This window comes from Geotrypetes seraphini, chromosome 2 (genome assembly GCF_902459505.1).
Source record: "Geotrypetes seraphini chromosome 2, aGeoSer1.1, whole genome shotgun sequence".
Classification (NCBI taxonomy): domain Eukaryota; kingdom Metazoa; phylum Chordata; class Amphibia; order Gymnophiona; family Dermophiidae; genus Geotrypetes; species Geotrypetes seraphini.
This window is the reverse complement of record NC_047085.1, coordinates 363,202,304-363,223,587: the sequence shown is the minus strand read 5'-3', so window position 1 is coordinate 363,223,587 and position 21,284 is coordinate 363,202,304. Positions and strand designations below refer to the sequence as shown.

Genomic DNA, 21,284 nt, shown 5'->3' with positions numbered 1-21,284 from the left:
TTGAAAATTCTTCTTTATATCAGAGTCTTGCCAGCTGTCACTTGCTGAATTCCAGTTTGTCTTATAGAACCCAGGTTCATTCTCACCTGAAGGAGATGGCCCAGTGACTTGGGTATTAAATGCTGTGCACTGCCATGCAAAAGATACCCAACTTATCCCTGTTGTTTGAGAAGGCCAAATAAACCAAGCTCTGCCCCTGCCCTCTCCCCCAACCTCCCTGATTGTTGATGCTGAGAGGAAAAATTGGTAGTGGCCATTTCTGGGCCTACAGCCCACCCTAGTCGGTGTCTAGGATTTAATCCTCATGTCAAGTTTTCTGTTATCCAGGTCCACAGAAGCCATGGGTGCAGCAGAGGCAACAGTCACAGCCCCAATAGGTGGAGGGAGTTAGGGTCACTGCTTGTGGATGATACCTTGTGGCCAGATTCAGGCACCCTGAGGTATTGCTCTCAGCTCAGGACCATCCATGAAATCACCAGACCAAGTATGTTTGGGACAGGGAGATACACTGTAAAGCAGGAGCGATACCAAATCCTAGCCCTGGTTCTTACTGAACTGAAAGAAAGAAGCAGGAGGAAATTCTGTGAGAAAAAAAAGTGCAGAAAAGTGATCAAATGATTCAGCCTAAGATTTCTCCTGTAGGAATTAATTTCCCTCCTATGTGAAGTTTTCATATTTTGTATAGCTTTGGCTTTGGAGAGATGGACAAGTGAAACTGTTTCAGCATCTAGATACCGCTACAGCCTGCAAAAGAGGCAGGCAGTGCCACTATTGATCAGGATACAGGGCTCCTTCCTGGGCTTGTATATACATGAAAGAGGTAGGCTGCCTCAATGTCTGCTCAAGTGGCCAGGAAGGAAGCAGTATTCACCTGGCACTGTGTAGGCCATATTAGTTCTAGCCCAAATATGTAAAGCAGCGAAGATACATTTGTAGCCCGCATATCAACCATCTATGTAGATAACAACAAAACATGCATAATTAACCGCTCAGAAGTCTGATTGAGTGGTATAAAATTTTTTTAATAAACTTGATTTAAAAAAAACATTACATATAAAATAAAACTGAACATAGCAGATTATTAAAATAACAGCATACAATAAACAACTTACCGTATTTTTCTGCTCCATAAGACGCACCTGACCATAAGACGCACCCACCTCTAGAGGAGCAAAAATCAAGAAAAAAAAATTCTGAACCAAATGGTGTGCCCTGTACCCTGTCCCCCCTCTGGTAGTCTAGTAGTAGGCTGGGACAGGGTACAGGGCACATCTAATGGTAGGCATGTCTAGTGGCAGCCAGCCAACCCACCCCCAAGCCAGCCAGCCCCCAGTCAAACCAGCCGGCCAGCCATTCCCAAGCCAGCTAACCAGAACCAAGCCAGCCAGCCAACCCTCAGTCAACCCGGCCAGCCAGCCAGCCAGTCCCAGGCCAGCCAGCCAACCCACCCCAAGCCAGGTAGCCAGTCCCAAGCCAGCCAGCCAGCACTCAGTCAACTCGGCCAGCCAGTCCCAAGCCAGCCAGCCCAAAGGCAAAGGCAGGCAGGCAGGCACTCCCCCCCCCCCCCCGTACCTTTTTTTGATATCCCGGTCGTCCCGCGAGAACTGGCAGGCAGCCATTCGGAGCACAGGGAAGGACCAAGCAGGCACGGAAAAAGCTTGTGCCTGCCTCATGCACCGCTGTGCCGCTGTCGCTGCCAGAAGAGAGCAGCGGAACCCAGGTAGGAGCACAGAAAGAACGCTGGACCACCGGGATGCCATAAGGAGGTACGGGTCTTGTTTGGGGTTTTTTTTACATTCGCTCCTTAAGACGCACCCTTATTTCCAGCCCCTTTTTGAGGGTGGAAAAAGTGCGTCTTATGGAGCAAAAAAGACGGTACATATGTGCCTTAAAATAAAAAGCCAAGCAATTACAAGATTACAAAGTAACCAAATTTGAAAAGGCAAGTAAAAAAAAAATAGGCTTTCAAACTTTTCTGAAATGCCAAAAAATCGGAGGTCAGACAGATAGAATCTGGTACTGAGTTCCATAGTAAATGTCCGACTATTTGGATCATACGTGATCGATTTAAAACTTTGGGGGGGAGGGGGAGCAGAAGGGATAGGCCTGGTACTGGTTAAGAAGACAGAGCAGAGTGGGGTGCAGGTGTTGGAGGCAAAAAGGTGTAAGAAGTGAGAGAGAGAGAGGGAGAGGGAGAGGAAGGGTGAAATGAGGCCTAGAGCACGTCGAGCCCTAGGGAATAGAGTCCAAAAAAGGTTTGCCTCTGGATCAGGAGAGAAGGAGACAGTGTGTGGGTGGTATACACGGGAATCTGCCCTAATGGGTGGGGGGAGGGGTGAAGGGCAGAGATGTTTGGGCATGAGGGATAAAAAGAAAATGTGGAGAGGCCTAGAATCAAGAGAAGATGAAGGGACAAACTTATGATCAGCTCTTAACAGTGTATTCTGAATAAACATTAACAATCCAGAATTTTTAAGTAGCAAATTTCCTGTTTTGCATTTTAAATTATTCATAGACTGACAAAGGGAAAGGTCATTTTATAAATCATTTTTGCACTTAGAATGCTGTTGTGTGCATGGGCTCTGATAAAATCAGGTCACGCCTGAACTAGGCACGTATGCTCAGGGAAGGAGTCAGGGCAGAACATGCATGGATTCATGATTTACATGCCTACACTCTATAGCAGTGTTCCTCAACTCAGTCCTGGAGTACCCCCTTGCCAGTCAGGTTTTCAGGGTATCCACAATGAATATGCACAAAAGAAATTTGCATATAATGGAGGCAATGTATGCAAATTAAGTTGATGCATATTCATTGTGGATATCTTGAAGACCTGACTGGCAACGGGGTACTCCAGGACCGAGTTGAGAAACATTGCTCTATGCACATGTGTGCATTTAACACCAACATACTGTGCCTTCAATCTAGATCAGGGGTGTCCAACCTTTTGGCATCCCTGGGCCGCAGTGGCCAAAAAAAAATGTTTCTGGGGCCGCGCAAACACAGCAGCAAGACAGAGGAGGGAGCCGGCAAGATGGTAAACACACGGGGGCAGCAGAGGAAAACACTGCATCGCCCTCGACTGGGGCCGCACAAAATACTTCACAGGGCCGCAGGTTGGACACCCCTGATCTAGATGGTATTGCTGCTGGATTTGCACTAGAATTTTGTACTGACACCTACATGTCTATGTACCTTTACAAGATAGTGCCTAAAGTGGTGAATCTATAAATTAGATGCAAAAAAAAACCCAAAAAAAAACAGCCGCGCTTCAGCACCAATTCTGTAACAGCGCAAAGATACACCTGAGCTGTTACAGAATACACTTCCCCCTCCCCAATCCGCGGTTTCGGCAATTGCGATGTCATATATTCATTATTTTTTGGGGAGGGGGAAAAAAGGAAAAAAAAACCCATAGTTTAGCCTTCCCCCCAGCGTCCCAGCCTTACCTGGTGGTCTAGTGGGCTTTCGGGACAGAAGCTATCTTCCTACACTCCTGCCCCGTGCAGATCGCCAATAGGAAATGGCTGTGGGGAGTTCCCGTCGTAGTCTCGTTTCCCCGAAAATAAGACAGTGTCATATTAATTTTGGACCCAAAAAACACACTAGGTCTTATTTTTCGGGTATGCGCATGATCTCTCCCTTCCTTTCCTTCACCCCAATTCTTCCTCTTTCCTTTCTCTCCCCCACATGTGCAGCATCTTTCCTCTCCTCCCTCCTTCCCATCCCTTTGTGCAGCAGAAGTTTGTCCAGCTTCTATCCTTCCCTGTCTCCCATCCCTTGTGCAGCAGAACCCTTGCCCAGCTTCTATCCTTCCCTCCCTCCCCCCCTCCCTTGAGCAGCAGAACCCTTGAGCACCCCCCCATACAGTCGAACCCCTGCTGACCCTCCATCCTTTCCTCCCCGCAGACAGCGAGCGAGCCCTACCTGCATCCAAAGCAGCGTCAGGCCGGCAGCACTCTAAACAGGCTGCTTCGGCCCTCTCCGTTGGGGAATTCAATCTGCCACGTTACTGATGACATCTTTGCTTTGGATGAAGGTAGGGCTCGCTTGCGGTCGGCGGGGAGGGAAGAATGGCGGGTCAGCAGGGGTTTGGCTGCACGGGGTGGGGGGCACGGTGGCAGCGGGGGGTGAGGTTGAAGAGTTGCTGCCGGCGAATCCCAGGACTAGGGCTTATTTTTGGGGTAGGGCTTATTTTCGGGGAAACACGGTATTATGTATATTAATATTAGACCCTAGAATGTATCGAGTTAGGATATAAACTTGTATCGAAATTATGTATGTTGAGCCTATAACCCGTACTGAGCTCTTTGGGGACAATGGGATCGCAAATGAATTAAATAAATAAATAAATATCTCAGGTGCCAGTATATTAGGCCAAGAAAAATATACCAGTGCCAAACATTATGATGGCATTTAAGTTGTTTTAGGTGCTGGTAGGTGCAATTCTACAAATGGCGCCTAACTTTGATGGACATGCGGTAAGTGCCATTTCCCTAGGCGCCATTTATAGAATCAGGCCCTGAGTGCTATTCTTTACATATGTGCGTGTTATTGGCACCTGAGTGTCCCTTATAGAATTGCCCTTCATATATGCATGTTCCCAGTCACACGACCACGGAGTGTTATTTTGATCAAAATAAAAGTCTGAAGAATTTTAGGGCTCAGATATTCAGCTGGCAGCCAATCAACATTTGGTTGACCACCACCAGTGTTAAACCCGGAAATTCAGTGTTGGACCCTATCTAGGAACTGGCAACGAATTTCTGGGTTTCCAGCACCAGCAATGAGTTTACCTTATAAATATAGGACTAACTTTTATGAAGTCCTATTTATGTGGTTACCCTGGCCAGTTAAGTGCTGAATATTGGCACTTAACCAGCGAAGTGCTAACCTATGTTCCCTCTAAGCCAGTGGTCTCAAACTCAAACCCTTTGCAGGGCCACCTTTTGGATTTGTAGGTACTTGAAGGGCCTCAGAAAAAAATAGTTAATATCTTATTAAAGAAATGACAATTTTGCATGAGGTAATACTCTTTATAGTTTATAAATCTTTCCTTTTGGCTAAGTCTTAATAATAATATTGTCATTTATAGCTAAAGAAACATATGATCAAGAAACTGTTTTTACTTTTGGGATTATGATAAACATCCCTGTGGGCCTCAAAATAGTACCTGGCGGGCCATGAGTTTGAGACCACTGCTCTAAGCTGAGCATGTGAGCAATTGCTCAAACATTCCAGGAGCGTTGTCACCGATTTGATTTTACATGGCTGCTCATAAAAATACTTGAAAAATTGTTTTTTAGAACTTTTTATCCACACAAAAAAAATTTTTTTTAGAACTTGTCACTCACATGAGAATTTGTACGCACCCAGCCAATCGTTAGAGGTAGCTTTGGTACTAACTCTGCTCCGGAACGCCCTAAAATACCTGATTTTCAGTTCAGCGCTAACTGGCTATTTTCAGTAGCACTAACCAGCTACGTGCCACTAAAAATTAGCAGTTAGCCCCAACAAGGTGATTTAACCGGCTAGGAGTTGGTCTCTGGCTGGCTAAATTGCTTTGAATATTGACCCCTTTAATGTGTGGTATGCAAAATTACCCCAGGACTCCAAGCTGCACATCATGCATTCATCTCCCTAACACACCAGTGATGCAAATGGACGTGAATGATTTTATCCAGCACTCACAGAGTTTAAATTGTTGCTGTGTTGCTCATTATAGCATGCTCCTTTTTAGCCTCAATACATGAGAGGGACGTTGGCGACAGCTAATGAAGAGCTGGAAAAGTTAAGCACAGTTATTAACAAACGGGATGTTCACCTAGATCATGGGTTTCACGTTCTATAACCTCAAAAAACCGTTTATTTCCCAGAGGTGTGCAAGAGTCTGTCCTAATCTTGGTACAGTAGTTAAAGAGCGAGGTAGTGGCCAACTCTTGGGCAGAATAAACTGTCCTAGCATGAAAGGGCTTATAACATTTCCTGTAGATAAGACAAGCCACTCATTTCCCGTAAAGTGGAAAACAGCAAATACACCAAAACCCATGGTCAGTTTTCAGGGAAGTAAAGGAAACAAGTTTTCTAAAAGCTTCCTAATTTGTCCCTATGACATTCTGACCATAGCCACTGACACTGTAGCAGCTAAAACCCAATGTAAGGCAGACCATTTCTATAAGCATCTATCTATACTTCTCACTGTCACTTGCAAGTGATTTATCCACCTCCCTCTACCAGTGCCAAGGTCGCATTCCAGAGCAGAAACAGCTGCCCAGTTTCAAAATGTTGAGTCTCAGATAGTGTGATAGGGCCAAAGACCAGCCTGAGCATCTGGGGAACACAAAAATCTAGACAACCTTCGGCACTAATTCTTAAAGGTACAGAAATAGATCCCATATGATACCAGCAGACAAATAAAGCACTGCGGTTATATTCAAACCAACATATCGGAAAGAAAAAAATAGGTACAGTATGTACCACCAGCGCAGTTCGTACAAGAGCCGCATCTTAACTGGCAAACTGCATCTTTGCTCAGATTGGGAACGGAAGAGTTAATTTACAGCCCAGATGCAAACAGGCAGCAAGTCAGAATTGTTCATGTGTTGTCTGAATGTATTTTGCCACAGAAGCAGGATGGACCCCCATCTCCTGCAGTGGCGGAATCAGGAGACTCCTGTAGACATCACAAAACACTTGAAGCAGCTCTGCTATTCACATCCCACTCCCATTTAAATTGTTCTGCTGCCACTGTCCCTGCTACTGCTGTGATCCAGCTGTCTGTGGCATCCCCAACCCGTATAGGCTGTGAGGAGACAGCAACCGGAGCACAACTGCAACAAGACAAAAGCAGCAGCATGACAATGCCATCAGGTGGGTCTGCAAATGTCTATGATGTAATTTTCCAGAAAAAACATGTTCACCAATGTAAAAGAAACCCATCCTATTTAAGACTATCTCCTAAGTGCCCATTTCAAGGCAGTCTTCAGGACATACCAAGTAGGTCAGATTTTTTTCCACAATGAATATGCAAGAGATAAATTTGCATAGACTGCCTCCATTATATGCAAGTATCATGCATATTCATATTCAGAAAACCTGACTGGCTTGGCAGTGGCGTAGCGAGCGTAGGAGGGGATGGGTGGTGCCCCCCCCCAACGTCCTCCTCTCCACACACCCTGCACTTTCTGCATCCCCAAGACACACTCGTGCCAACCCTTCCCAACCCTATACCTCTTTAAATCTTTGCCAGGGCGAGTAGCTTCTCCAGCCTGTTGCTTGCGCCGGCATTGGCTTTCCCTCTGATGTCACCTCCTGGCCCGGCAACCTGGAAATGATTTCTGAGAGAGCCAGGCTGGCGCAAGCAGCAGGCTAGAGTAGTTGCTTGCGCTAGCGACAATTTTAAAGAGATACAGAGGGGCGGGAAAGGGAGGGCATGAGTGTGGCATAGGGGGGCGGAGCATAGGGGAGCAGAGGCATAGGGGACGCCCCCACCAAGATGACACCCGGGGCGATCCACCCTCCCCTTACTACGCCACTGTGGCTTGGTGTGTCCCAAGGATTGGTTGAGAACCCCCTGCCTAAGCCTAATGCCATAACATGCTAAAGAGGCATAACATTGATGGTGGACAGATGCAATAGCGGTCTCCAACCTGTTAGAGGAAAGGAGGGACAGGGAAGATATGATTCATACATTCAAATACTTGAAGGGTGTTAACGTAGAACAAACTCTTTTCCAGAGAAAGGAAAATGGTAAAACTAGAGGTTGAGGGGTGGTAGATTCAAGAGCAATGTTAGGAAATTCTACTTTACAGAGAGGGTGGTAAATGCCTGGAATGCGCTCCCGAGAGAGGTGGTAGAGAGGAAAACGGTGACTGAGTTCAAAGAAGCGTGGGATGAACACAGAGGATCTAGAATCAGAAAATAATAGTAAATATTGAAAAACTAAAGCCAGTACTGGGCAGACTTGCACGGTCTGTGTCTATATATGGCCATTTGGTTGAGGATGGGCTGGGGAGGGCTTCAATGGCTGGGAGGGTGTAGATGAGGGGTGCCCAACGCGTCGATCGCGATCGACCGGTAGCTCAGGAAGGCAACGTGAGTCGATCGCAGAGCCCATCCCTTCTACCTGCTTCTGGCCACACCCCCTGCTCCGCGGCTCTCTTCGGCAACTCAGCAGCAGCGATCGACACAAGCTTCTGACGTCGGGGCCTACCCTCTGCGAGTCCCGCTTGTTTCAACTTCCTTTTTCCACAAAGGCGGGACTCGTAGAGGGAAGGCCTCGATGTCAGCAGCTTGTCTTGATCACCGCTGCTGACGAGTTGCTTAAGAGAGCCACGGAGCAGGGGGGTTTTGCCAGGTGCAGGTAGAAGGGAGAGGGCCAGATGCAGGACTCGTGGGTGAGGGAGCAGAAGAGAGAGAGAGGGGAGGGAAACAAAAGGAAATATTTCCTACTTGGCTGGGCCGGAGTGGAGGGAGGGTGGAAAGATTCTGGCTACAGGGTGCATTAACAAAGGAAAAGGAGGGAAAGCTGAAAATGGAGATAGTGGCACAAAGAAGAGAAAGAGTAAGCAGGACCTTCTGAATAAGGATAGAGATACAGAGGGGACATGAAGAGGAGGTGAAATAGAGACATAGAAGTAATGCTGAAAAAGTGTGGGGGGGGGAGATAAAGACATTGAAAGGGCAAATGGTGAACATGGGGTAAAGACAAGGACAGAGACAAATGAAGATTCTGAAAAAGTGGTGAGATAGGGATATAGATGAGATGGACACAAAGAAGGGTGATGCTAGAAAATAGGTGGAATGGTAATTCTGACAAACACAGAAGGGAAATGCTGGATCAAGGAGAGATGGGGCTCAGGCTGGATGGAATGAGGAGAAATGCCTTGTTGGCCCGGAACTTCCTCTCCTACGTCAGAATTGACGTCAGGGAGCGGAATGCTGGTTAGCGCGACGCTTCTGCAGGGAAAGCTTGGGACGGCGGTGGCTTGGGGGCTGTTCCCCGATGGCGGTGGCAGCAAATCAAGTGGCTTGGGGGAGGGCACGGAGAAAGAAAGAAAGGGGACAGACCAGGAGACAGAAAGAAGGGGGAACAGGGAGACAGAAAGAAAAAGTTGGGGGAGAGAATGAGGTCTGGAGGAGAGGAAACATACAGGAGGCTGAAAGAAAGGAAGAAAGATTGAATGCACAGTCAGAAGAAGAAAGTGCAACCAGAGACTCATGAAACCACCAAACAGCAAAGGTAGGAAAAATTATTTTATTTTCAATTTAGTGATCAAAATGTTTCGGTTTTGAGAATTTATATCTGCTGTCTATATTTTGCACTATGGCTCCCTTTTACTAAACCGCAATAGCGTTTTTTAGCGCAGTGAGCCTATGAGCATTGAGAGCAGCACGAGGCATTCAGCGTAACTCCCTGTGCTAAAACCTACTATTGTGGTTTAGTAAAAAGGGAGGGGGTGTATTTGTCTATTTTTGTATTTTGTTACTGAGGTGACATTGCATAGAGTCATCTGCCGTGACCTCTTTGAAAAAACCCGGAATATGAATAATTAACATTTTCTCTGCCTTTCAGTGTGCTTTGTGTTTTTTTAAAAAATTTTATTGTTGGTAGATCATTTTGACTTAGTCATTATAAAAGTAGCTCGCAAGCCCATAAAGTGTGGGCACCCCTGGTGTAGATGGACTGGAGTGAGCTTTGACGGAGTCTTCAGTAGTTGGAACCCAAGAACAGTACCGGGTAGAGCTTTGGATTCTTGCCCAGAAATAGCTAAGAAGAAAAAATTTAAATTGAATCAGATTGGGCAGACTGGATGGACCATTTGGGTCTTTATCTGCCGTCATCTACTATGTTACTATGTTTCATGTAAAGAGCTGTAGTGTGAATATGAGAAAGCTCTGAGAGACACCAAAAATTTTCAAGCTTACATATACTACTAATTTTGTAAACCACCCTGACCTCCTTGTTCAGACTGAGTATTAAAAATTAATACTTGGGAAGATGGGGTGGGTTGGGGGGTTCTTTATGGGTGTAGGAGCTTTTGAGGGGTTAGCAGGGATATACGAGTACTGTCTTTTATTATATTTTCAATGACTGGAATCCTATGATGTGTCCTGTATTATGCTGTCACTTGTATTTGTATTCTTGGATTTTCAATGAAATAGATTTTGTAAAAATTAATACTAATATTGATTCTACAATACTTCAAGGATATATTTTTAAAACTTGCTTTACTTTGCTTTATTTTGCCAACAGTAACCAGTTCCATAAATGAGACACCTGACATACTTAAGAGATTTTCGTAGTTACTATATCAAGTGGGCAAGATTGAAATTAACGCACCTACAGGATTTGAAGAGCAATTCGGCCGTTTGAAGGATGCAATGAGGACTTAAGGGGCAGCTTGGAGACCACTGGTATACAAGAATGTGTAACAGAAAATGCTGCCCCTAAATAAGATGCTGATTTTTGTTAATTGCTTAAATTATGAGCAGCAATAATTAAAACTGGGAGGAAGTGGTATCAAAATTCCTACAGATTGGCAGACCACAAAGCTATTACCGGTACATTACCCAGTTCTAGGGGGAAGACTTTTGGGCAGGTGTTGGTTTTGAATTTGCATCCCAAAATAATGCAGGATTTGTAGTTCTCAACTCTATCCATTGGAATCAGGGTCACAGGTCTCCTACAGCAACAGGATGTGGCTGGTTCTGTTTTGTCTGACTTAAATAGATTGTAAGCTCAGTGGAGCTAGGATTCTCTTGTGATGCATATCTCTAATATAGGGGTGTCAAAGTCCCTCCTCGAGGGCTGCAATCCAGTTGGGTTTTCAGGATTTCCCCAATGAATATGCATGAGATCTATTTGCATGCACTGCTTTCATTGTATACTAATAGATCTCTTGCATATTCATTGGGGAAATCCTGAAAACCCAACTGGATTGCGGCCCTCGAGGAGGGACTTTGACACCTGTGCTCTAACAGCACCATTGAAATAAGTGATAGTAGTAAATCCAGGATTAACCTGAAGTCTCCCTCCTGGACCTGTACAATTCAGCAGCTCTGTATCTGACTAGTTAGACTTCATACCTTATCCAAATCAAGAGCCAGTTCAGATAATCTGAGCTGAAGTAGGATGCAGTACAAACCATACTATGTCTAAAATCACTGGTTTGGATAATTTCTGTCCCTTATGCAGTTTCACTTGAATCTCTGTTGTGTTCTCAACTCTGATCTAATCTGGATGTAAAAATACTATTGTTTTATGCTCAGGGTCAGCTTTAGGGGGGTACAAACAGGACAATTGCCCCATGTCATAGGGCAGTGTTCTTCAAACTTTTGATACCTATGGACCGGCAGAAATAAAATAATTATTTTGTGGACCGGCACTGGTCCGCGGACCAGCAGTTGAAGAACACTGGGCTAAGTCGTGCCCATCTCAACTCAATCTCCGCCCCAGACCCCACCCCCATAATAGTACTAATTGTAACACCATTTTTCCATTCATTTTTCATATATACACACAATATAATTGTATTAACAGCATATAATGGTTAACCACAAAATTCAAATACACAAAGCACACTGTATGCTTTTTAACATTCATTCCTACCAGAAAACAGATAACCCCATGCAAATGCAGGACCAAAAACAAACAAACCCTAAGATGCAAGATTCTGCAAGCAGCACAACCCCAGAGGAAAAGAAACAAATGCATTTCTTCCTGAACAGACAAATCAATCACGAAATAAAAAAAATAAAAGCATTTCCCCTATCGTTGTTGTCTCTCTCTCCCTCCATGTGCTTTGCCTTCTGGCCTGCCCCCCCCCCCCCCTCCCCGGTGTTATCTTTGGTCAATGCAACGTCTTCGGGCCAGCTCCCTGAGTGCTTCATTGCACAAAGCTGTTGACAGCGGCTCCTCGTGCACGTCCCACGCCTCATCTGGAAGACTTCCCTCTGACGTTACGATGTCAAAGAGAAGGCTTCCGGCGCGTAGGAGCCTTTCCCCACGGCTTTGTGCACTGCAGCACCCAGGGAGCCGGCCCGAAGACGCCGCACTGATTGCACCGTGGACCGGCGGCTGAAGAACACTGTCTTGGGCCCGATGGACGTGCCGGCCCTGCGGACTGGCAAAAATTTTCACTGGCATAGAGGACCTCATGCCTGACTAAATTTGAAGAACATACAGCCTGCTGTCTTTGGACCCTTCCAAACGTCTGCCCTGTGACCCAGAGTGTATAATACAGCTCTATTTATCCTGAAAACCTTCAAAGACTCACAGCAGGGGCAGCCTGTGGGGATACAGGGTCATGTGCAGAAACTTGTTGCAAAACCTCATCTGCAGATGACTGTAGATGCTGAAAAGCTAAACCATGTGCAGAAAGCAGTGGCTCACTGCTAGTGCAGGCCCTGAATTTCCCCCATACCTCAACTAATTTGAATAGCAAATGAGAATGAATCTGGATTCCAAAGGGTTTCTAATTAGTTTAGTTATCCATGAACCGGAATGGATTTGAGCAGTTAAAGGAAGTCCTCCCAACCTTTCAAAGACCAGGGCATCTTAGTTAACACAACTGCTAAAGCAGTGGTTCTTAACCTGGGTTCGACCGAACCCCAGGGGTTCGGTGAGTCAGTATCGCGGGTTCGGCGGAGGTCAAAACACACCTCCAACTCATATAGCGCTTCGGTCACGTTCAATCATCTATCAGTTATTCAGTGATTTTGATCAAGACTGATCGTGTACTCGGTTTCTTGATCTATCAATCTGTAACTAACGCCTTATATACATCAATCAATTCCTGATCAAAATTTGTGATTTAACTGATAGATGATTGAAGGTGACCGAAGCGCTTATGATTCGTGATGATACGCCCCCGCTTGTCCATAATTGGCTGCAAGTGATCATCACGCAACATCGCTTGGCCTATCTGTGCTGCAGGGGATTTGATGCGCACAGTAGTCGAATTGTAACTGTTGTGATGGTACCTCGTGTGATACCTATCTTAATATTTTAATCCCTTACTAACTATGTCGAGCAAAATACGAAAGTGGTCGGAACGTGATGGGAGTCAGCGTCCTAATTGCATTATTATTTGAAATATAGGAGAACTTTTTTGTTTTCAAAATTGATATTATTTTTTCCCTCACTGTATACCTATGTTTTGAATTTGTAAAAATCATTTTATTTTTCCAATAAAGAAGGGTTCGGTGAACACGCATATGAAACTGGTGGGGTTCAGTATCTCCAACAAGGTTAAGAACCACTGTGCTAAAGGGTCAAAGAACACACGCACGTTCTGGCCTCAGGGACCCTTCGCAGTCTTTTGGTTCATGTGTGGTGTCCAAGCCTTGATGTGAGGAGGTCCTTTCTCAAGCTTTTGGCCTAGATTGGGATCATGTGTAATCTGTGTGATGGGAGGAGAGAGGCGTTAAGGCTCTGTACGTAAACCAAACTGGAATACCCATGCTGACGATAAGTTAACCAGTTAACGCAGCGTGAAGAATCTGCAATTGTAGTAGGGCAGGGTCTCAGCTCATGTCTGAAGCATGGAATAAAGGGAAACTCCCAATTAGAGAATGACACGGGGACACATTTTTCCCCGTCCCCATGGGAATTCATTTTCCTGTCCCTGCCCCATTCCCGCACAAGCCTCAAACACTTTAAAAGCATAAGTGTCCCAGGCTTGTGCAGTTAAGGCAGAGCTTACAGGGATGGGGCAAGGACAGCGACAAAACTTGCAGGGATGGGAACCGGGAAAAATTTGCCCCCGTGTCATTTTCTACGCCCATCTACCGCCCTGTTTAAAGCTCGCAATGTTTAAGTCTCATTGGCGTCCTCCCCCTCCCTTCTTGGTACTTATTTCCCTCTTGCTCAACAGGGGGGGGGGTAGAAATCAGTGTAAGGCACTCGCCCAAAGGGAACTAAGGTGAAGCGGTCTGAACAGTCTCAGCCTCACACCATTCAGGGAAGAACTAAAAACCCCTTCTCCTCCTGCTCCGAAGTGTCTCTGCAGAGAAGCACTAGCCTTCAGCAAGGGAAGGAAAGAAGGATCCTGGAGGAGTTCCTGGGGTGTAATGGGAGTGGATGCTGGCTGTGGAATTTTTAGAAGAACTGGGAAGTGTCCTTTGCTCACCCTGCTCCCTGGGTGATATCAATTTTCTGGTCCTTAGTTTCCATGCACCCCCCATCCCGACATGCTCTGGTCGTTCTCCGCTCCCCGAAGTACTCCAGAAAGCCCTGAGTAAACTGCTCTCTCCCTACTCTCTTGGATGCCCCCAGATTCTCCCTGGGCTCTGGATTTTCCCTGCTCCCTGGGATGCTCCAGGATCTAGGGTGCCCCAAAGTCTACCTATTCTCTAAAGTGTCTCTTAGGCTCGACTGACACTATCCCTCCCTCCCTCCCTCCCCCCTTTTTCCTGGGCGATTCAGATTTGCTTTACTCAACCGATAGTTACAAAAAAAAACAAAAAACACCCCAGCAGCATCACTGCTCCCCCCCCCCCCCCAATCAGCCCCTGCTCTCACTCACCAGCGGGTGTTGTCGTGATAATGCTCCAGTACTGAGTATCCAAAAAAAGAGCCGTTGGGTCCCTGGTAGACCACCGGATGATCCAGATCAATGTTGTAGGCATAAACCAGCCCCGCTGAGATGAACATCAGAAACCCTTTGAAAAGACCCTTCTCTCCCCGGCGCCCGGCTCCAGCCATCCCCTCCTTCTGTGTGTCCTAGAGAAACAAAATGCTACTTCTTTCCTGCTCAAAAATGACCCAAAGATCCGAGGAGAAAAGGACGTTTACACTCTAGCAACCAAACACGAATGCAATCAAATCAAATGTAGATCTTCGAGGAAGTAAAAATACAGAAAATGTGCAGCAGGAAAGCGTTAGCTGCGGTCGGAGCCCGTGATGTTTTCTGCTTAACTAGTGACTTGGGCAGACACTTTTCCGCGCTCTCTCACTCCGGTTCCAATCCAGGCGCAGGGAGGGCAGCCCAGCCCTGGCTGAATCCCAGAGCACTGGCGCCCTCTGGAGGCCACTAGAGACCTCTGTTCATCAGAGAGCACGCTCAAAACAGCTAGCGTGGAGCCAGACCACAATATGAATGACAATAATCAGGATATTTTTTTTTTTTAAAGGTTTAAACAAAGTAAATAGCAGCAAATAAAGACCTGAACAGTCCATCCAGTCTGCCCAATAGCCTCACACATTATAAATTCATTATTAAATTCTTTTTTCCTTTGATATTTCTGGGACATAGACCATATAAATCCGCCCACTACTGTCCTTGGGTTCCAACTACTGCAGTTGTCGAAGCTCACTCCATCCTATCCAAACTATCTTGCATTTGTAGGATATAAACCGTAAAAGTCTATCCAGCACTGTCCCTCCTCCCCCCCCCCCCCATATTTTTATTTTATTTTTATTTTTTTTAATCTTTACTCATTTTGCATTTAACAACAAGTGTACATAAGATATTTCACAATTAAGATATCACATCACTTGAAATTCTATCCCAATTACCAAAATTAGTTTTATCCCTCATCCTTCCAACCAAACCTATATATCATGTATTATAACCTGTAATAACAGATTTTTACTCTTAATAATAAAATACAAAAACCCATCCCCCACCTCAATTGACAATAATCCATAGGGAAAAATATTTATTCATTATTCATTGTAATAGCTTATTAATGGCCTCCACACAACCTTAAACTTATTAAAATATCCCTTTTGCACTGCTAACATTCTTTCCATTTTGTATACATGACATACTGAGTTCCACCAAAAACTATAATTCAATTTTGTATAATCCTTCCAATTGTATGTTATCTCTTGAATAGCAACTCCCATAAGAATCATCAACAGTTTGTTATTATCAGAAGAGATTTGACATTTAGCCCTCATAGACATTCCAAATAATACCGTATCATATGACAATGCCACATGATTTTCCATCATACAATTGACTTGATCCCAAATCGAACACCAAAATGCCTTAATATATGGACAATGAAATAATAAATGATCTAAAGTTCCAGCATCAATATGACAATGCCAACATCTATTAGACTTAGAGCAATCCAATTTTTTTAAATGAACAGGGGTCCAGAATGTTCTATGCAACAGGAAAAAAACCATGTTTGCCTCATAGATGCCGACATTGTACATCTCATCCTCCAAGACCAAATACGTGTCCATTGAGATGCACTAATCTGATGCTTAATCTCAATGCTCCAAATATCCCTAAGTCCATTTTTTGGTTTCTTATTCAAACATTCAACTAATAATTTATACCACTTTGCGGCCTGGTGACCCAGAAAATCTGCCTGAAAGCATAGGAATTCTAGACTAAATTGAGTATTAAGAGATTTCCATTTAGGGAACCCCGCCTGAATAGCCTGCTTCAATTGCAACCACTTATAACTTTGTTTTTTATTAAGGCCAAATTTATGTTGCAACTGTGAAAAATCAAGCAATTTACCATTAGATATAACGTCATCTAAGGTACGTATCTCTGCTTTAATCCAATCCTTCCAGACAATCCTGAAACCGCCTATTTAAATCTTGGAGTTCAACCATATAGATTGATATGTAGATTTTTCAATAGGAATAGGTGTTAATTTATCAACAAATCTCATAGTTTTCCAAGTGTCCATTAATATTCTATTATCTTTGCATATTCTAGGCATTTTGATACTAAGAAGACGACCAAGCCTAATTGGAAACATAAGTTGTTTTTCCAACCATAACCAATCTGGAAGCTGCTCCACGAGCTCTGGGAGGACCCAATACATACCTTGGTGCATAATATATGACTGATGATATCTATAGAAGTTGGGAAAATTTACCCCACCCTCCTTATCCAGCACTGTCCTCATGTTCTAAATTACTGGAGTTTCCATTGAAGCTGTTCCCAGCCCATCCTATACCTAATTGCCATATACAGGACATACACCATATACGTCTGCCTAGTACCAGCCTTAGTTCTTCATTTTATCCCATTCATCTTCTAATTAGAGATCCTCTATGTTCATCCTAAGCTTTTTGAATTCTGGCACCATTTTCATATCCATATTCCAGGTATCAACCACCCTCTCTGTACAAAAAACAATTCCTAACATTACTCTTAAGTCTACCATCCCACAACCTCAATTCTTGCCCTCTATGGTAGTTTTACCATTTTCCCTTCTCTGGAAAGAATAATTCTGTTTCCTGTTTCATCACTTCTACAGATAACCCTCCCTCCCATCCCTTAGGAATATTGAAGACCCCTCAGTCTATACCTCCTTTAACAAGAGTCCTTTACCTACTGCCCCCACCCCTCCCCTTTTATAAGTTCAAAAATGTTTTATTAAATTTTTCAAAAACTACGACAAACATAAGTAGTGAAAGGAGTGGGGATATTAAGGATGTGACAGAGTCTATAAGAAATTACCATTACCCTTAACAGCATTCCCTCACTATCAGTCACCTTAAAAAGTGAGCTATAGAGCATAGGGTGAATGATTCAGCCTAGATCAGTCAGAGAAAGCTGAGAGGAGAAGCCTTCTACTTTATGCCTTCAATTTGGAACTGTAAACTACTACAGAAGCCCTGCTCATGTAGGCACAATTTTTTTTCTGGACGGTGCTGAACTGTGCCTAAAAGTGCTAAATGTTAAGACATAACATGCAATTCTGGGATTCTAGTTCAGAGACCAATGCATGCTGTGGGCTTGCCAGAGAGAAAAGAGGGGGGGGGGGGACTTTATATGTGGGGTTTTTTTTTTTGCTCTGACCTGTAAAGGCAACAGAGGTCACCCATTCCCTTATACATAAATAAATTGACTTTTTTTTTTTCCCCTTCCAACCTTTGTGTGGCTGTGTTTTCAAGGCTTGCTTGGATCTCACTGAGTTTCTGGTGAATTCTCAAACAGCCCTTGTGAATAATGAAGTATAAAATGTTAACTTTTTTTAAATATTTTATTTCCATCTTTCATATATAAATATATACACACATATATATATACATATATATACATACACACAAGAACTCCCAGGCTAGATGTAAATACTTTCCATTTAAGAGATAACTTGAAAGCCACATTGTTGTTGGGGGTCCTTGTTCTTGTGTATGGAGTAGGTTACCAGTTGGCGATGTGCATTCTGAACTAGGGGATGGATATAATCTTCGGGAGGAATTTGGGATGAATGAAAAGAACAACCTGATTATCTTGTGGATCATTTTTTAATTAATTTATAACACCCAAGACATAATTGTAATTTGTTTGCTTTTCCATTGGTAAAGGGTCGTTTATACCTGTCTGGTCCCACGCCGCTCCCTGAATGGCTGCCATCAGTTCTTGCGAGTCACAAAACTTGGATCCTTTTTGGGTCTTTATGTTATTATGCTTATCCAATAAAATATTGCCTTGGTTGTTATAGGACATCATACTTGCTTTTCTTTTGTACTAGTTGTTTTTGCAAGGTAAGTTACACTTCCTCTTGTTTAGTGTTGATTACTCTGGATCCATGTATAAGAAATCTTCCAGGAAATATTATAAAGAATCAAGGCAGGAGGACCTAGAAAGTACTACTCTGGGGGTGTTTTCAGTTCTTGTGTTCTTTCTAGAGAAGTGGGGACCAGAGGTGCCTGTTGGACTTGGGTGATGTTTAAGGAGTAGAACACCAGCTTGTCCTGTACAGAACAGAAACTCAAAATGACAAGGTCTTTTCCTTCAGGAACATGTGGGGGTATTTCTTGATAGTGAAATACCCTATCTGTGGACTTAGACCAACCAATCATGCATATTCAGATGATAGTTCTTCACCCGGAGAGTGGTAGAAAACTGGAACACTCTTCCGGAGTCCGTTATAGGGGAAAACACCTTCCAGGGATTCAAGACAAAGTTGGACAAGTTCCTGCTAAACTGGAACATATGCAGGTGGTTGGACTCATTTAGAGCTGGGCACGATGGACCACTCGTCTGATCCAGCAGCAGCAATTCTTATCTTCTTATGAGACCTGGATATAGCAGAGCAGATACAAGAGCAAAAGGGAGCTGTGACATCATAAAAAGCTAACTCACTATTAGAATAAAATAAATTAACTAGTGCTTACTACTTGCATAATATAAAGCAATAACAGAAACAATGTTTACAATTTATTTACATAACTATTACACACCTGTCCTGTACATAGGATTCATCAACTATACAACAGGAGTAAATAATATCGTTACCATCAAATAGTGACTTTTATTCAGAAAGGAGCTGTCTGTGCTGTCTGCAGAAGCAGCTGTCTGTGGTGTCTTCAAATGATATTTGAAAACAGAGACTGATAAATACATATCACCCATATGATTTCAACTGAGTGATGTGCTTCCAACACTGCTGGTTGACTGGCATTAGGATTTGATATTGGCTTGGGTATAAGGCATCAGATACTTTTTTTTTTTTATAATTCTTTATTCATTTTCAAAAATTACATTAAGTGTTAAATATTTTCATTCACAGTAACAATAAATACATCACTTATAAACAATCATTGGTACATTACATAAATTCTTATCCCTACCCCTCTCCCATCCCTCCCAACCATATACTCCATTATTGTATGATATATGTAATAATAAAATACCCCCTCCCTACCTCATAAACTGATAAACATAAGGGAAATAGTTTTACTTAATCCTGACAATATTTTGTTAATGGTTTCCACACATCCTGAAATTTCTTAAAATATCCCCTTTGTAAAGCAATAAATCTTTCCATTTTATAGATATGGCATAAAGAATTCCACCAAAAATTATAATTTAATCTCCTCCAGTCCTTCCAATTATATGTGATTTGCTGAATGGCAACCCCAGTCATTGTTAGTAATAATTTATTGTTATTCGCAGAAATCTGACTTTTTGCTCTCATATCCATACCAAATATCACAGTATCATAGGATAATGCCACTGGGTTATCTAATAAATTATTAATTTGGTCCCAAATTGATTTCCAAAAATTCATAATATATGGGCAATGAAACAATAAATGATCTAAAGTTCCTGCTTCTAAATGACAATGCCAGCATCTATTAGACAAAGAACTATCTAATTTTTGCAACCTAACAGGGGTCCATAACACTCTATGTAACAGAAAAAAATCAAGTTTGTCTCATAGATGCAGACACCGTACATTTCATCCTCCATGACCAAATTCATGGCCATTGAGATGCAGTAATTTCATGCTTAATCTCAATGCTCCAAATATCTCTTAAATCAGTTTTTAATTTCTTCTTTGTAAATCCACTTAATACTTTATACCAATGGGCGGCCTGGTGACCCTAGAAGTCTGTCTGAAAACAAAGTAACTCCATACTATAATCCTTCTCGAAAATGACAAGATCCAAACCACAACCAACTTAGACATAAACGCAATCAAATATCCCATCCAAACCACCATAAAACTACTTGGCATGACCATAGACAGATGCTGCACTATGCAACCGCAAATAAATAAAACAATTCAGAAATCATTCGCAATCATGAGAAATCTGAGACAAGTCCGAAAATTCTTTGAAAGAACACAATTCCAACTTATAGTACAATCCCTAATACTAGGTATATTGGACTACTGCAACATCCTCTTCCTTCCTTGCCCTGCAACTACGATCAGACAACTCCAAACAATCCAAAATACAGCTTTGAGACTCATCTACTCATTGAAAAAACATGACCACATCACTGAAGCCTTCATCAACTCACATTGGCTTCCAATCCAAAAAAGAATCCAATTCAAATTCTACTGCATATTATTTAAAACCCTACACGGAGACAGCCCATCATACTTGAACAATCGCCTCATCCAAGCACCCACTACAAGACACAGAAAAACGCACTCCCCATTCATACCCCCCCCAATCAAGGAAGTAAAAAGAACAAAACTACACGACGGCCTCCTAGCCACCCAAGCCGCAAGGCTGGACAACCAGATCTCCAACCTCTTGATGACCACCCCAGACTATAGGACGTTCAGAAAAGAAATAAAAACCACACTTTTCAAGAAATTCCTGAAGCAGCAATAACATCACGACCGTTTAGTAACTCTAAAACTGACATTTGATCTACCCATTACTGCACTAATAATAACAAAAGAACTTCCACTATGACCACCTATTAACTCTTTTACAAACCACCTCACCCTCAACAACCCGCTAAATGTTTATAAGATCTACAACTTACCTCTCTTGCTTATCATTGTAACTCTGTTTTTTTTAAATTAACCTTTTGTAATCCGCCTTGAACCGCAAGGTA

The 21,284-nt window shown here is 43.3% G+C and overlaps 1 protein-coding gene across 1 annotated transcript in view; it reads right to left on the bottom strand.

Moving 5' to 3' along the window:
* The window catches only part of ITGA9 (integrin subunit alpha 9), a 589,864-nt gene extending 574,956 nt beyond the window's left edge, over window positions 1-14,908 (bottom strand). Inside the window, exon 1 of the mRNA XM_033930560.1 lies at window positions 14,529-14,908. Coding sequence (XP_033786451.1) covers window positions 14,529-14,707 — 179 coding nt within the window. The 5' untranslated portion in view covers window positions 14,708-14,908. The remainder of the gene's footprint in view (window positions 1-14,528) is intronic.
* Between the last annotated feature and the right edge of the window lie 6,376 nt (window positions 14,909-21,284).